At 30.1% G+C, this 17,315-nt stretch overlaps 2 protein-coding genes across 2 annotated transcripts; one reads left to right on the forward strand and one right to left on the reverse strand.

The window, feature by feature from the left end:
* Positions 1 to 691: 691 nt before the first annotated feature.
* On the forward strand, positions 692 to 4,839 carry LOC113847363 (UDP-galactose transporter 1). Its single transcript, XM_027476420.1, has 5 exons — positions 692 to 1,039; positions 1,649 to 1,898; positions 1,971 to 2,178; positions 3,615 to 3,846; positions 4,470 to 4,839. Exons 1-5 carry the CDS (start codon positions 929 to 931, stop codon positions 4,671 to 4,673), a joined length of 1,005 nt encoding a protein of 334 aa, XP_027332221.1. The 5' UTR covers positions 692 to 928; the 3' UTR covers positions 4,674 to 4,839.
* Positions 4,840 to 6,423: 1,584 nt separating this feature from the next.
* LOC113848253 lies at positions 6,424 to 8,657 on the reverse strand. The gene is made up of 3 exons (XM_027477695.1): positions 8,271 to 8,657; positions 7,653 to 7,774; positions 6,424 to 6,583 (listed from the first exon to the last, which is right to left on the reverse strand). Exons 1-3 carry the CDS (start codon positions 8,655 to 8,657, stop codon positions 6,424 to 6,426), a joined length of 669 nt encoding a protein of 222 aa, XP_027333496.1.
* Between the last annotated feature and the right edge of the window lie 8,658 nt (positions 8,658 to 17,315).

Raw genomic sequence — 17,315 nt, forward strand, 5'->3', positions numbered from 1 at the left:
CTTCTTTTATTTTAGAACACAATTCTTAAACATATCCTAACAAATAAGACATATATACAATTTTACAGTGTGTTATATAGACTTGAGTATTTTTTACGCAACAATTTTTTTAAACTCATGTTAATTTAGACATTTCATAATATTATTAAATTGAGTATATTTTGAATTATTATTTTATTTTGATATAATGCATTTAAACTAAATACTCAACTGACTATTGATTCGAGACACATTAAAAATTTGTTTATTTAAAAATATAATATTTTAAAAAGTAAATATTTTTATAATATGTACTTAAAAATGTACAATAAAAATTTATTTATAGTAAATTTTTATTAAAATAATAAATATCATAAAATTTAATATATTAATAATATTGAATATTATAATATTTAATAAAAAATGATTAAATTTATATTTTAATATGTACTCTTAGACACACAGTTATATATTTAATTTGTTAACTAATATTTGAAAATATAAATTAAAAATAAGCATGCAAACCCCAATAATATCATAACTAAGGTGTGTAATGCTTGGAAATTAAGGGCATGTACCGTACCCAGCCAAACCATAGAGTGAGCGAAAAAGGTTAGTGTGCGTGTTGGGAAGAGAAAGAAAAAGCGAGAGAAAGGGACTAATTGATTAAACATTTGGATTTGGAACATAATTTCCATGGCGTAATAAATAACAGAGACAGAAAGGTAAAGAGAGAAAGAAACAGACGAGTGAGGTGAGGGATTGAACGAGAAAGAAAGAAAGAAACGTTTAGAATTATACTAATTGCATCATTAAATAAAAACAGAGTTATTAGTGTGACACAAATCACGTTCCCAGTGGAAGAAAGAAGAGCTACCTTTCTTCTTCTTCTTCATTGTTACCAAATTCCAACTCTTCTCTCTCTCTCTCTTCGTGTATTCGGGTTGTGATGGAAGAAGGGTTTGTTTGCCAGTGGAGCATGTTCAGATCTCTTTTGGCAATCCTTCAATGGTGGGGTTTCAATGTCACTGTTATCATCATGAACAAGTGGATCTTCCAGGTTCACACTTCATTTCCTTCTTCCTCTCCCAAATCTGTTTTACCTTTTTTAAATTATTCTAAATCTAATCATTTTTACGTAATTTTATTCCAAAACAACGAGGAATTATATTATTTATTTATTTCTCAAGAGTTTTATTTTATTTATTCGAATCCCAATAATTCTCTGATCTCTGGAGTTTTGATTAGATATAATTTATTTACCCAAATTTTGCACCACACTACATATTGAAGTAGAAAAGTTTTTGTGTTTGCGTGTGTGTGTGAATTTCTTGAATTTGATGAACCAGAACATATTTAGTGTGTCCTTACGATGAATTAATCAAGATTGGTGCTAAGAAGTTTCTAGAAAAGTTTCTACTATCATATTGACGTGTGGAATGAGTTTTTTATTTAATTTTTATTACAATGAGTTTTTTTTTTTCTACTATGATCCCCAGATTATATAGATCTTTTACGTTCTTGTTCCATTTGTGAGGGTATAGGTTTATCAATCATCTTTAATTTATGTTTCTTTATTAGTACTCAACTTGGCCTCTTAACCATCATGTGAAAAATTTATATGAATTATAACAAATTCTTTAAATTTAATTTATTTTCTCTTTTGCAGAAATTGGATTTCAAGTTTCCACTGTCAGTATCCTGTATCCACTTTATCTGCTCAGCCATTGGAGGGTATGTGGTGATTAAGGTGCTGAAGCTTAAACCGCTGATACATGTTGACCCTGAAGATCGCTGGAGAAGAATCTTTCCCATGTCATTTGTGTTCTGTATTAACATTGTGCTGGGGAATGTGAGCCTACGATACATACCGGTTTCTTTTATGCAGACAATAAAGTCATTCACTCCTGCAACAACAGGTAAGATTCAATGTTTGTGTTTATGTTGTGATTTGAAGGGCATTTTCATCTGATCTTGGTCAAGTTGTGCAGTTGTTTTGCAGTGGCTAGTGTGGAGGAAATATTTTGACTGGCGTATTTGGGCTTCTCTTGTACCCATTGTTGGAGGAATTCTTCTCACGTCTGTTACAGAGCTTAGTTTTAATGTATTTGGGTTTTGTGCTGCCTTGTTTGGCTGTTTGGCTACGTCTACAAAGACTATCCTTGCAGAGTCTCTGTTGCATGGATACAAATTTGACAGGTAGAGATTTTCATGCTTTGCCTTTTCTTTACTGTTTGTATTTTGTAATTTATTATTGGTCTTTTTTTCCTGGGTAGACTTCTGTGTTATTTATGGGTCTGCAATGCCACCTTCTGGTGGACAGTAGGTTTTCAATCCCCACATTGAGTCAATTAATACATTTGCGTAGAAAATTTTTAGCTACCTTGCTGCTAAATTTGATAACAGCACCTGCTACCAGTGTCCATCAAGCATCGAACCTGATGCATGTTAGACAAAATTTAGAACTAGGAAGTTCCTTAATCTGACTCCTGATCTGTCCATATGTGTGTTTAGTTACAACCTTCTTTCTAGTGAATTTGTTTTTAATAGAACAAGTTGTTTATTTATATGATAAGATTAAAGTAGATCAGGAATGATTTTGCACTCTAGATAGGAGAATTGCATATGCATTATTTGTAGCCATAAGCACTGTTAAAATGGGTGATATTTTTTGTACAAGAACCAGAATGGCTGGTGTAAATAACTGCGGTCCATCTTTTTGTTTCCGTTGGATAGTTGGATGTATACTTAATAAAAGTCAACTGCCCAAGCTTTATATTTTTCCATTTATCCTTTTTGATCAACATACCCAACTGCATTTATGATAAGATAACCTACTACAAAATGATGTTTTTATCCTTTTGTGTTTTTTATGCTAGCTTTTGATATTCATGATATGGATATATGCATTGGAGCAAATATGCCATCCTACCATTTACATAACCACTAACTAATAATTGCCAGGCTGTTGTGTTTATATCATGCTTTTGTATGCTTCTGTCCTTTTTTTGTCGAGTTACATTGGGTCAAGCACCTGAGGTGGGGAGGGGTAAGGTCCTGAAGGACTGAACCTCCAACATCCACCTCATTCTCAAGATTCTTAAAACTTGGGCTGATATTAGTTGTGCTAGAAACTTGTTGATAATACTTCTATTTTTCCTTTTCTCCAAGTAATGTATCCTAAGTGGACTGATATCTGGAACATTCTCGTAATTACTCAACTGAAAGAAAGAAGAGAGATTATACAAGATGTGGGGTCTTACTTTGGCTCTCTGTGTCAACTAGCTTCCAAAGGTTTCAATTAATACTTGAAGGAGTATGAAAATCTTTCCTATTGTAGTTAATAGTTTGGCTGTCAGTGTTGATTATCTATGGAAGAATTTCCGATCAAAATCCACTTTGGTGTTAAGTTTTCAACATTTTTTTTCTTGTGCGTTCTTTTATGCATTAATTTTAAAAGAAAAGTGTTTCTGCTGAGTAAGTGGTGATGTTATTCCTTTTATTACTGCACTGGTTTTAGTCTTTAGCTATACTATACCTTGTTCTATTTTGTGCTTGTGTAGGTATCTCTGAATTACCTAGGAATCATTTTTCTGCTGCCGCATAGGCTAATTCTTCTTGTTTTGTACTTTTAGCATAAACACAGTTTATTACATGGCACCTTTTGCAACCATGATCTTGGCAATACCTGCTATGTTACTTGAAGGAAATGGAGTTCTTGAGTGGTTAAGTACTCATCCATATTCTTGGTCGGCCCTGATCATTATTTTCAGCTCTGGGGTTTTGGCGTTCTGCCTTAACTTCTCTATTTTTTATGTGATTCACTCCACTACTGCTGTAACATTTAATGTTGCTGGAAACCTTAAGGTGAGATCTATCAGGGAGATTCAAATGCTTCAAGCTACTATATTATTTTGTCGTAACATTCAGATTTCAGATTCATCATTTTTGTTCATTCAGTTCAATTCATGTATTATTTCTGAAACTCTAGATATTTTCCAATATAATATCTGGAGAAACTGTGGCAATATTATCCTTGTTCCCATAACATGCACTTTTTCTGTTTCATTCTGCCTTGTTAATAATCCCTTAAGTGGAATCCACATCCTTTGGTGGGACTCACTTAACTTCCATCCAATAGCAAGGACTGTGTTGAAAACATTGTGATAGATAGTGTATTACTAACTTTAATCTTGTATGTAAAGTGCACCACAGGATTAGGAAAATGTTTCTTATACACAAATGGAACAACAAAAGATTGTCCCTTTGATTTTAGGGTGTATTTTTGAGATATGTGCATATGAGAAAGATAAAAAGTAAGTGAGAAATAGAGGTTAATTTTTTTTATGTTCAAATAATGGAACTGACTGGATTATTGATGCCAGGATAGTATGATTGACGGGGGTGTGTGAATGGTGAAACCAAACTGACGTCTTAAATCATCGTTATCCTGCATTTACCAATTGACTATAATCATGCTTTTTGTACAGGTTGCTGTTGCTGTCCTAGTTTCTTGGCTAATTTTTAGGAACCCAATATCATATTTAAATGCTGTTGGATGTGCCGTGACTCTTGTTGGATGCACATTCTATGGTTATGTCAGGCATTTGCTCTCCCAACAGCCACCACTTCCAGGAACTCCTCGGACACCAAGAACTCCTAGAAGTAAGATGGAATTGCTTCCTTGTAAATGACAAATTAGATGATAAGGTCTAATTGGTTTAGGCTACGAATGAGGTTTCTGCTGTTTGGATGGGCAGTGATAGCTAAAGGTAGAAAAAGTATATAAGTAAAGTGACCTTGATTATTTGTTGCGTTAGATTCCCTTATCCCCACAGTTTTAATAGTTCTTTTTTGAAGCCATCTTTCCCCTTTTTTGGTCTGATATAACTTCTTATGTCTCCATTTTTTCTATTTTGTTTCCTGATATGACCCTGATATGACCGCAGCATATTTTTAAATTAAATTAAATTATAATGCAAATAACATTAAAATTAAATTATAAAAAAATAAAATTAATATTGAATTAAAAAGAATACAATTTAAAAAAAATTACTTTGTATGATAAAAAAAACAAGTAATACTTAAGTGTTCTTATTTAAGAATTCGTTTTGAAAATTCTCTCGTTCAAGAATTAATATTTACAATTTATATATAAATATTGATAATTGGTCAAAAATTTTTAAAAATATTTAAAAGAAAAAAATTATAATTAAAAATTTGTAATTTAATATTTGTTACTTTAACGAATTAAAATTAATAAAAGATATAGATGTTCCTTAATCAAGATCCATAGGTAATAATCCTCAATCAAAGCTGTAGACAGCGGTCAAATAATCCTAATTGTTTATATAGAGAATGCTAATAAGTGTTTTTAGGAATTTGATTAAGGAATAAAAAATGAAAAGTTAATGTCATTAATTTATCTTCTTGTGATTTTTAAAGTAATGTCATGATTTTTAGTAAAAAATATATATTTAATGATTCTTTAATCAAATTGTTGAGGGATTGGTCAGCAAAATTTTATTTTATAGGTGCAAATGAAATGAATGAAAGTTGAAAAAAAAAGAAAAAAAAAAGAGAATTTAATGGACAAAGCTGAATATACATTTAACAAACTGTTCACAACCTTCTATTTTGCGCTAAAATCACAGATAACATTAATTGGTTGCTAGTATTCAGCACTAATGCCGTGAAGAACTGCTTGATGTATGTAATTCGCAGAAGAGAATATTTTTTATTTGCAGAGTTGTTTTAGTACAGGGGTAAGAATGAAGTTTGAATCTCACCACCCCTTAACACTTAATCCCAATATTGATCGTTATTAACAAAAATAACTTAATCCCAAAGTCTCCATTGACAACATTTTTGTTACTATCATATGTTGTGGGTTATATAAAGTATTATGAAATGAAATACATTATTTAATTCATAAGAGTATCTTATGTTTGAGGATTCTTTCTATTTAGAAAATGCATATATTTTTATTTTTCCTACTAGACCGGAGGGAGAGTCGTAGGATTTTACTTGCTAGTCGTTAGTTGTTAATGATAGGTGACTCCTATTTGTATAGGTTTCGTGTTATTACGGTGATAAAAAAGAGTGCTAGCATTTAATGCTAATGTAATTGATTTCTTCTACCTCCTGCCTTGTGGTCCTTCGTCTGTATAGGTGGGGGTGGTGGTCCATGTGGATATGATTTCACTGAAAACATTTTAATAGCTGTCTTACCATTCCGTATGTTCATTTAAATAATCTACACTAAATAAAAAAAGAGGAAAGAAAATATCAGTGATAATCATGTTCAATCAATAATAAGATACTAGTAATATTATGAAATTAAATTCATTAGTAGTAGTTAGAACTAGAAGCGAGGGTACATATTGATGTTATTGTGTTAATGTTCCCTTTTGTGAGATTCTAAGTAGCAACTATTGAGAAGATCTAAGCCAATAGCCAGAAGTTCTTCTGCCACCTTGTGCTGATGAGGTAGCCATTGGTGCCTTGACTTCTCTTCCTCACTCCTATTGTCAAGCATTCTGCATTGTTGATGCAGTGCTCGGCAAACTCCTCTGAGCTGCTGCTACTGTTGCTTCCACACAAGCTGCCATAATTTTCTAATTAAACTTCAAATACTGAAGCGTTTTAAAGCTGAGTTGGGTCATGAAAGTAAGATTTGCCTCTTTTATGGTGAATGTTGCATTTCGGAGGACGAAGCATGGATTGTTTAGTTTAGATGCTTAATCCCAATCATAAAGGTTAAAGATAATCAAACTGTTTATTATATGCATATAAGACAAAATTATTATAAATGTACATATATTTTATACTTAGTTATACTTTTGACTTTTTAATGATTAATGTATAATTTTAGTCTTTCAATAATTAGTTTTTCAATTTTTTCGGTTGTTACAAATAAGTTTATCACATTTTTTCTACTTAAAAATATTTTTTATTTTTAACTTAAATTTTTCATTTAATTTTTTATAAATTAAATTAATTAATCCGTGTTAGATATTTTATTTTTTAAAATGTCTACTAAAATGTTAAATTTTACCTAAAATAAAAATATATAATCTCCTCATAAATTTTAATCTCACATCCTATTTCACCTTTTCAATTTTACCAAAATTTTAGTTAATTTTCAAACTTTAAACTTTAAAATTATTATTTCATATCTCAAATAATAATCAATCATAACTAAGTATTTAAATAAAAAATTAAATTTATTTAAATTTAAAATAGAGATATTTAATTTGATTGAGAAAGACTTTGAACCTGATAAATTACAATTACCCTCCAAGAAATGATAAATTTTTACTCTACCATTTATTTCTTTAACCTTACACAATTTTTTAATTTTTTATAATAAAATAATATCATATATTTCTCTCGATAAAGTAATTCTCTCCTAATTTCTTATATAATTATATAAATGATGGTTAAAATAGTGAAAAACAATAAATATTAAATGAAATTTCGTTAACCTTCAAAGAATGTGAAAGTAATTTGTTATTAAATCTATAATTCGTAACAATCTTGCCGTTCTAAGGGTTATTATTAATCCACATTATACCATAGCAAAATCCAAAGAAAAAAAATGTTTACAGAGTTGGAGGATTGACATTTGAGAGTTGAAAATTGCTTTAAAGGATGGGTAATTAGAATCTCACCAGCTTAAAAGAGGAGAAGGCTTCTTTTGGCCCAATACCAAGATAGAGACCTCTAGTTTCTTCACTTGGCTCAACACTGTGCCCAGTTTTGGTCCTTGGATTACAAGTGCTTCCACTTCCACCTATGTCAGGCCAAGGCAGATTCAATAATTTTTTATATTTCTGAGCGGTAGTGCGCATAGAAAAACTGAATCATATAAGCATTCTCATTATTAATCTCTGGAAAGTGAAACTAAAAGACCCGAATAATACAGGAATCTCAGATCCTTTTCCCTCTAAAGAAGAGAAAAAGCTTTATAACATAGTGGGCAAAAGAAATACTTTTTTTAAAATTGCATAATAATACATTAAAAATTCTGAAAGATTACATTTTTATATTTTTTTAATAAAAGATTTTACTTTGAACTAATATTTTTTAATAAAGAGAGAGAAAAAGAAGAAACTTCCTACTTCCATCTTGTTGAATTGTCAAGAACAACTTGAATAAAGGATCTACCAAGCACAATGGCCATCCCTCCCATCAATGAATGCAAAAAGAAAAAAAAAATTGAAAAAAGGAAGTTAAGATTAACATGTTATTATTATGTTAATATGAATGACTACAACTTAGGAATATACCTCTGGCTTGCAATCTTTGCAAAGGGAACCAAGATGATTGACAAGATAGGCAGAACAAGAAGAGTCAGATCCACTATGAGGAGGGACAACATGAAGCAAAGTGAGCAAATCACCCTTGTTTGCTACATGGGTAAGTGCCCACATCATTGCGTGCTTGGAATGGGAAGTGTGATCCACCACCACCATCACTCTCTTCTTCACCATCATCCCATTTTCTTCATTCCCATACATTGCAAAACCTTCCATTTGATTCAAACTTGCCTCACACCCATCAAAGCTCCCTCCCCCAACACTGTTATATTTGTCCTTCCCACTCCATCTATTTGATGTTGATTTCCAAGCCTCCTTCACACTCAACTGTTTCAACAATGACCCTGCACTTTGCATTGTCTCTTTTAACACCCCTTATGCTTGATATATCCAAAAATGAACAATAGAAGTAGCACTATTCTACTTGGTGAAGTGATGGCACGAGTGAGGGGTGAAAGAGTGTAGCAGAGGTTTTGTTTGGCAGGTTATTATAGCAAGAAAATAAAAAAGGGATGAGGGGGTTGTTAACTTTTGTGCACATTTAAGTGTCACGGGAATCCCTGGCTAGTTGTGGCTTTACTCTACATGATGTTGTTTAATCTGTTCTGATGATGAAACAAGATTTCTGTACCATCTTTTCTATTCAGATTCTTTTGTACTTTAGTAAGATTATTTTAACAAATTTTGTCATAATAAACTGACTCATAAACATTTTTCTACATAATAATATAAAACTAATTATCCACGAATGATGGGTTACCTCATGCCACATGATGTATAGTCTAAAGTGGTCCACTTTGGAAATAAAAAAATACATATCCACAGCTCTAAATGCTGTTAGATCTGTCCATTGATAGATTCCCATAGAATATGGTTGCAACTCATTATGGGCATACGAATTTGTCTAAACTAAGAACAACTTTTGCATGCATAATCAAATTGCATTGTCACATCACTCTCTACGACCAAGTTTGATACATTAGTTTCTCTTTTAATGTATCAACGACGGCTTTAAATTATTTATTATTATTTTTGTTTAAGTAATTTTAAAATAATATTTTCTTGCAATTATATTAGCAACGGAAGTATTTTATATAAAGTTAATAAAATGAAAATTTTCAATTAAATTGAAACAAATGCGTTTAATAAAATTTAAAGTTTAAATTAAATTTTTAGTCTAATTTGATTAAGTTTATACGAATTAAGTCTGTGAAAAGTTATATATATATATATATATATATATATATATTCAAATTTATTTGTTTTTTTGGGTAAGCTCAAATTAGATTTATTTATTTTTTTTATCTTAATTTGCTAAAGTTTAATCCACACTAAACTACTCTAAATATACCAAATAACTTATTTTATCGCTTCTGATTTTACATAACTTTTTTTGAAATAGAAATAATATTAAAAGACACGTGATATTAACAATAAACACACTTTTGAATACTCTACGAGTTTAGGATAAAATTTAGATAAATATTTTATTGTTAGATTGTTAAATTATATATAAATATTTTTAATCTTAAATACTTTTTATGAAAAATATAATGGAATTAAAAAAAACTATTCAATATATCATTATTTTAATAATAATAATAATGAAGCTGGTTTGTGAGAATATGAATGGCGTTGCAGGAAGCTTCAATGAGGGATACTTACTCCCGAATTACTAGTAAAAGATATTGATTGCCTTAGAGATCCGAACTAATGGCCACAGAGGCCATTAATGAAACGAGTAATGTCATCTTTTAATTTGTTCGTACTAATTTTATTAATATTTAATTAAGCAAGTATTTAATAAAAATATCAATATATTTAATATATGGAACCATAAAATGTTTTTAATTTTTTTTGTCTTCATTTGATAAGTAGGAGAATTTGTAGAAATTACTATTAGATTAACACATATTCCTACTCCCAACATAAATGAACAGTGCAGTCACTATCAATTATTATCCTCCCACACTAGAATTGCGACGTATTATCTTTAATAATATAAGGGTGCCGTTGATTAGTGTTCTAACGATATTGATTAAAAATGTTAATTAATATTTAAAGGTATTTATTTAATGTTAATAGTGTATTTGTTCTAATACTTTTTAATGCATTTCTTTAATAATACTATTTATTAATTCTTTAACTAGTATTATTGACCACACCCTAGTTAAACATTGAATAAATATGTTTTAAATAATATTAAAATATATTAATAAAATTATTTTATTTCTTAATTAATATCTTTAAAAATAAAAAAAAACTGTTGATTTTATTATTTCTTATTCACTGTTCATCAAGTCAGCCACACAATAGAAAATTGTGATCGTAATATTTCCTTGGATGTCTTTTATACGATCAAAACACTTAATTCTTCACCAACAATAAATAATAATTTATATATTAAATTAAATAATTAAATATATTTATTTATATAAATAATAAATAATTATATTTTTAACATATATATTATAATAAATGAATTTTTTTATTTCTTATAATTAAAACAAAAAGAAAATATTATATATTATTTTTTATGAGACATTTAAAAGAAACAGTTCTAAATTTTTTAATATTAAAAAATACTTTTTCCAATCTTTCTTATTTATATTATAAAAATAAATACTAACTTTTAAATACATCAGTTGTTAATATTTTATACTTTTATTTGTTATAAAGTTTATGTTAATAAAATTCTACTCCTTCTGTCTTTGAATTTTTTAAATTAATTTTATTTTTTAAAAATAATAGTTATTTTATAATTCTGAAATAACTTTTTAATTCTTCTTTAAAATAATAATTATTTTAAATTTTATTAATTTTTTATTATACAAATAAATTTTTAAATAAGTATGATAAAAAATTTTATGATATTATTAATAAAATATAATTAAATATATTTTTTAGCTTTTATTCCTCAGTTTTAAATGACTATTTTTAAAACAAATGAAAGACGTAATTTATAATTCATATAAGTGAATATTAATTTTTTAATTTAATTTAATTATTTAATAATATAACATTTTAAACATATAATATAAATATATGATATGTAATTATTGTATTAATGTTAAAAAATAAAATAATTATTTTTATAAAAGGAATGAAATAAAAATTGTTTATTTGAATGTTGCGTATGAAAATGATGAGAAGGTGTCAGAAATAAAAAATGGGACCCATGGTGAACTGGGTCTTGTGGTGTTTTGGGTGCTGTTACACTTACACCACTCAGAAGTGACAGAGTCGTAATTGCAAATAATTGCTCCCGGGTACCTCGCTGAACCAACCAACTCTCCTTACACTCACAAGGAAAACTACCATTCAATTTCAACCCTTTCCCTCTTTAGTTTTTCACCCTTCCATACTGTTCACTCTATGCAGTTTCAACATTCATATTATAGATGCTGTTAAATTTGCTCACACCTAGCTTTGCCATGGTTTTGTTCCTAGGCTGTTAGGCCTCGTTGATATTTACAAGAATACCTACTGGAATACATTCAAATTATAATATTAAAGACTCAAATGAGAATTTTTTTAATAAATAAACCATCAAGTAAAAAATGTTATATTCTTCTATTATTTTTACCTATAAATTAATTTTCTCATTCATATAAAATTTGAACATGTTTTCAATCAATTAATATGACCCAATTCATCACTCTTTCTGTTTTTTTATTGTATGTATTTAATTAAGTAAAGTGAACAAGCAAGAGTGTTGTTGTATGTAACTTTATACATAATTTGTGCTGAAGTTACTTACACGTATATCACAAGGATCTGCATGCAGGTACACTGCTTTTAATTTTGTTTTATTTCACTGGTTCTGACCAGACAATCCAATTATTAACGCTGGCTCTCTGGACTTTTTTCTAAATGCAAACTTAATTTTGCGAGAGATGATAGGAAAGAGTATGAAATTGGTGGAATATGCTTCATAACACTCAAAATATTTTTGATGCATCCCATAAGGTTTCAAACTTTATGGTTTTATTCACCAAAAATAAATCTAATGTTTTCAACATGTTATGAAACATGCAAGACACGAATACAGAAGATGTAATGGAACGGTGAAAAGCATATTATATAAAGAGGTTGGTATACTACATATTATCACGAAAATTCTCACCATTTATTGTTGATTTATATATTAAAATTAACAGTTATTAATTCTGTCAATTTAACAAAAACACAATGCCTAAATAGAAATAATCACAGAATTCTCATCCATATGATAATATTAAAACATAGATCAGATTGAAGGATTGTGTTTCATACTATTGTATGTATAAGATTTTGAGAGATGGTCTGAACAAATATTATTTTTTTAAATCGTATGAACAAAAGTTGATTTTACAAGAGGAGAATGGATCAATTAATTTGAATTTATGTCGGAAGGGTTTATAATAGAAGTTATCTATTTTCTATGGGACAACACCAGCTAAGTATTAAAAGAATTGTAGCAGAAGACTTTAAAAAAGAAATGCGTTTGTGTAACTTATATTTAATATGATTATCTTGGATGCATGGTTAAGTTTTTTATTTTTATACATATAAGGAAATACTTTAATCTAATCTTACATGTATTTATTAGAGATATATATATATATATTTTAAAATGTATGATTTTTGAATAAAATTAATTAATTGAGGAATTAATGTACTCTTTCTTGACTTGGCTTTTGGACATAGAATTTGAAATTAAGAGATTTTTTATAGAGTAAGATATAATATATGTATTATAGTTTTAATAAAAAAAATAAATTTAAAAATAAAAATTAGAGATGATTTTGTAACATCTAATTTAAGTATACAAGATTAGTTTTACAAAATGATAAAATAAATTAATATATTACACAAAATATACAAACTAAATAATTAAAATTAAAATATTAGCAATTATGTGTGACTATAAAATACTAAATAAATTTAAAGAAAAAATTATTGAAGTGTCATAAAATTGGATTCAGATTGTCTCCAGTTTGCATGGGAACTAGACGACCAGTCTATTTTTCACTTAAGTGGATGCAATTCGCTTAAGTAAATATAGCTGATTTTCGCTTAATTACATCAAAAAAATGGCTTGGGCGAATTTTGTTATTCCCTATTAGCTTAAGCGAGAAAAAAAAAAGAAGACTTAAGTGAATCTTAGCTTAAGCGAAAATAACAGGCTTAAATGAAAAATGGACAGAGAACTTTAATTTTTAGACATGCATTACGCTTAAGCAAATCAAACTAGCTTAAGTGAATCCTGCAAAATCGCTTAAGCTATTTATAATAGCTTAAGCGACAAGTGGACAAAGAGCACCCATTTTCAGAGTTCAAATTAGCTTAAGCCACCAAAAATAGGTTAAGCGAATGGTTTATTAGCTTAAACTATTTTTAATAGCTTAAGCGAAAAAGAGACAGAGAGCACCAATTTTTAGAGTTGATATTCGCTTAAGTGTGATGAGAATAGCTTAAGCTATTACAAAATAGCTTAAGCGAAAGTATAATAGCTTGAGCGAATAAGGATAACTTAAGCGAAATTAGGAATGCTTAAGCAAATATTGCAGAAATTAGAAAAAAAAATGCATTAGAACTTAATAGAAGCAAATGCAATCATATTTTAATATTTGGAATGCTTAAACAAGTGCAGAAATTGGACAACAATGCATATTAGAAACTGGTCATCAAAGCTATAGCATAATATGAGTAAATGTAATCAAATTTAAGAGACAATGATATTTTTATAGTATAAATAGAAATTTCTAACATCAAGTTTTTCACATTACATGCCTTGAAACAAAAAATATTGGGAAAAAAAACTAAAATTAAACATCAAGTTAAATATGCCTAATAAAACAAGGAAAATAGAAAATAAAAGAAATGTTTATTCTTCAACAACAACATCATCATGAATTTGATCTTCTTGCTCAATGTTATGCTGCTTTTGATGACCCACTACCTCTTGACCTTGTCCTTCCTCTTGAGACTCTTGTGTGACCCCTTCATCAGCGCCTACTTGCCCTTGTTCATTTGTAGGAAACACTTCACATTGGTTGGGATGATTTGGGAATGAAGGGGGTGTCTCCAGGCCATGAGACATGTGTTGCAAAATCTTCAAGTGTTGGCCATGGGAATGTTGAAGTGTCTTGTTGGTGTTAGTGTAGGATAAAATGGTAGAATGACTCATTGAGATGTGTATATGTTCAATGGTTTGTTGCTATCTGGTGGTGAATGTGGGTATAAGCTTGATGATTGACTTCCATATATGATGTTGTATTTCAATTAGATGTTGTGTGAGGCGACACTCCATGGGTGTCATGTTATGAGTAGGCGGTGATGTTGTTGGTGATGCTGATGAAGAAGGTTGAGAAGCTGTATTTCCCTGTTCCAATTCGTTGATATAATAATTATTGATGAATTGGGCATTGATGGAATTTTTTAGTTTATGGGTCAATGAAGCCCGATTTGGTATTGGAACACCTTAGGTAGCATAAAGAGCAGTGATAAGTGCTGAAAATTCCAAGAGTTTTGTGGCAATTGCAGTATGAGAGCGAGTTGAGATGAAAAATTGGTAAATCTTGTCAGATGCAATTATGGCAATATCCACGGTGATTCTTTTCGTGATGCTATATATAAGGTAGGCACGAGGCATGCAGAGGTTTGATGTGCGAGTTGTTGGGGCAATATTGGCAAACAAAAAGAAGGTCTAAATCTGAGCTAAGGTCTTCAAACTCTCCCTTTTGAACCTCAATGGCTTGCCTTGATGATTTGTCTCATAGGATTTGCCCAGAATGCACAATGTTTAAGCTACCTTGTGATCTAAGAATCCAATAAAGCTATTTTTCTTTTGCTAGTAATGGCATAACTCCCCTTCTTGTAAGGTAAGGGGAGTTTCCCAGCAAGTTGTTGATTGCTTCCCTATCATATGAGATTAAACACCTATGAACCCAGGAAGTCCTGTCAGTTTGATCTAGTTTCAGTGGCCATGCGTTGGCATATAATTCTTTCACTATGTCTGCATTAATCCTATTAGAAATTTAGCCAATAAATCTCATTTCCTTCTAGAAATTTCTTGGCTAAACTGTGAATTCTGCTTCTTGCAACTGCACATTTCTTTCTGCCAACAATTCCTTAGGCTTTAAATGAAGGAACCCTTCATATTTGGCACGAGTCTTGAACTTGAATCTGTCAAACCCAATACCAAAAGTGGGACTGCTTGGTGTTTGTTGTTGATTACCTATGCCCTCATTATCCTCTAAGGCAGACCCTACCACTTTAGAACGTTGCCTCTTCCTTTGAGGAAGGATCTTCTTTGGTGCCATTTCTAAAAAATTACGTAAAATAAATAAAACAAAATGCATCAAGAATTCTGCAATATTTTCTAAAGCAAAGAATTTTGCTTAAGCGAATACTATCCACTTAAGCAAAATAAAAGGGATTAAGCATTTTTTTACAGAGACGCAAAAATACACAAAAGACAAGAAATCACAAACAACTACTCTCAACCCCAAGTTTTAAACCATTATAATCCAGAATAACGCATAGAATAACATAATTTTTGAGTGAAGAAAAAAACCTAAAACCTTATTCCAAGGACATAGAGCACCTATTTTCATTTTTAAACCATTATAATTCATATTAAAGCATAGGCCTATCATAGTTTTAAATTTAACCACAAAACCTAAAATCCTATTAAAAGATTCATAGAAAATGCCTAGGACAGAGGTATTGGGTGTCCATTTTCAAAAAAGCACAATGGTAAGAAGATGAAGAAGATGAAACCTGAACAATACTTTAATAAGAGAGGAAGGATGAAGGAGAGGAGGAGCTTTTAGAAATGCAAGTGAAGATAGTGACGTGGGGAATGAAGGAGATTTCTGAAACAATACTTAGGTGTTATGAAATGTAGGTGTTATGAAATGTGAAAGAGGAAGTAACTTTTTTTAAATCTTGAGTTAATGGTTAGATTTTCCCAATTTGCTTAAGCTTTTGATAATAGCTTAAGCTAAAAAAAAAGCTTAAGCAAAAATATTAGCTTAAGCGATTTTAAATTGCTTAAGCTAAATTATTGATATTTTGGCGTGCAAATAGAGTAAGATTGATGTATAATCCAAGAAAAGCCAAATCCACTCATTTCTCTTTATTAACATTAAACTCAGAGTTAGGGATACAAAACTTCATCTGCATACATAATTTAGGGGGCATTTTGCATACTTCCAGTGTAACACCTTAAATTAATTTTCAATTAATTATTTCACAAAATGGAAATAATAAAATTTTCATTTAAATAAAAGATCCCATCACAGAGTTTCATAAAACAGTTCAAACAATAAAGGATTACAAGTTTATATCAAAGACTGCTACAGGACTAATTCAATTACATCATAATTTCAAAAATACAATCTAAGTCCTATAGCAGTTCATCCTTCCTTCACTGAGTTCGATGCTGATCATCTTGGTCACTTGAAAAATAAATGTAAGGGTGAGTACTCTACACTATCCAACACCCATAAACATAGAGACTCACCTCAACTACTACACGTTTACTAATCATATTTTAAATCATGCAACCATAATATAAGCATCTCAATCTCAGTCATAATCATCATTCATCAACTATTCTAATTCAAAACACAACAGGTGCACTCACTGCACCAACATTTCATACACGTGCGCTTATCCCACATCTAGTCATGCTCATTGTGGCACTGTGATCACAGTTTCACACCATGAATGGTCGCTGATTACTCCCGCCTCACGGATACCGCGTGGGTAGTCACGGGTCATTCAACAAAGGTATTGGTCAGGGATCTAATTAAGAGGAGAGTGTGTGGCCTGTAGTGCACCCACGCTCACTGTTAGTGTCACCACCACTCTCTCTTCCCCAACGTATTTCTACCATCCCCATCTTTCATACCCCAGTGTATCGTTGAACCATCCACAACATCATTACAATGGCATTTAGCATGCCTCATTCACACATATTTTCATTGTACACAATATTCATATCTGTACATTACACTCAATCCT

This window comes from Abrus precatorius, unplaced genomic scaffold, assembly GCF_003935025.1.
Source record: "Abrus precatorius isolate BTA unplaced genomic scaffold, Abrus_2018 Scaffold8, whole genome shotgun sequence".
NCBI classification, from domain to species: domain Eukaryota; kingdom Viridiplantae; phylum Streptophyta; class Magnoliopsida; order Fabales; family Fabaceae; genus Abrus; species Abrus precatorius.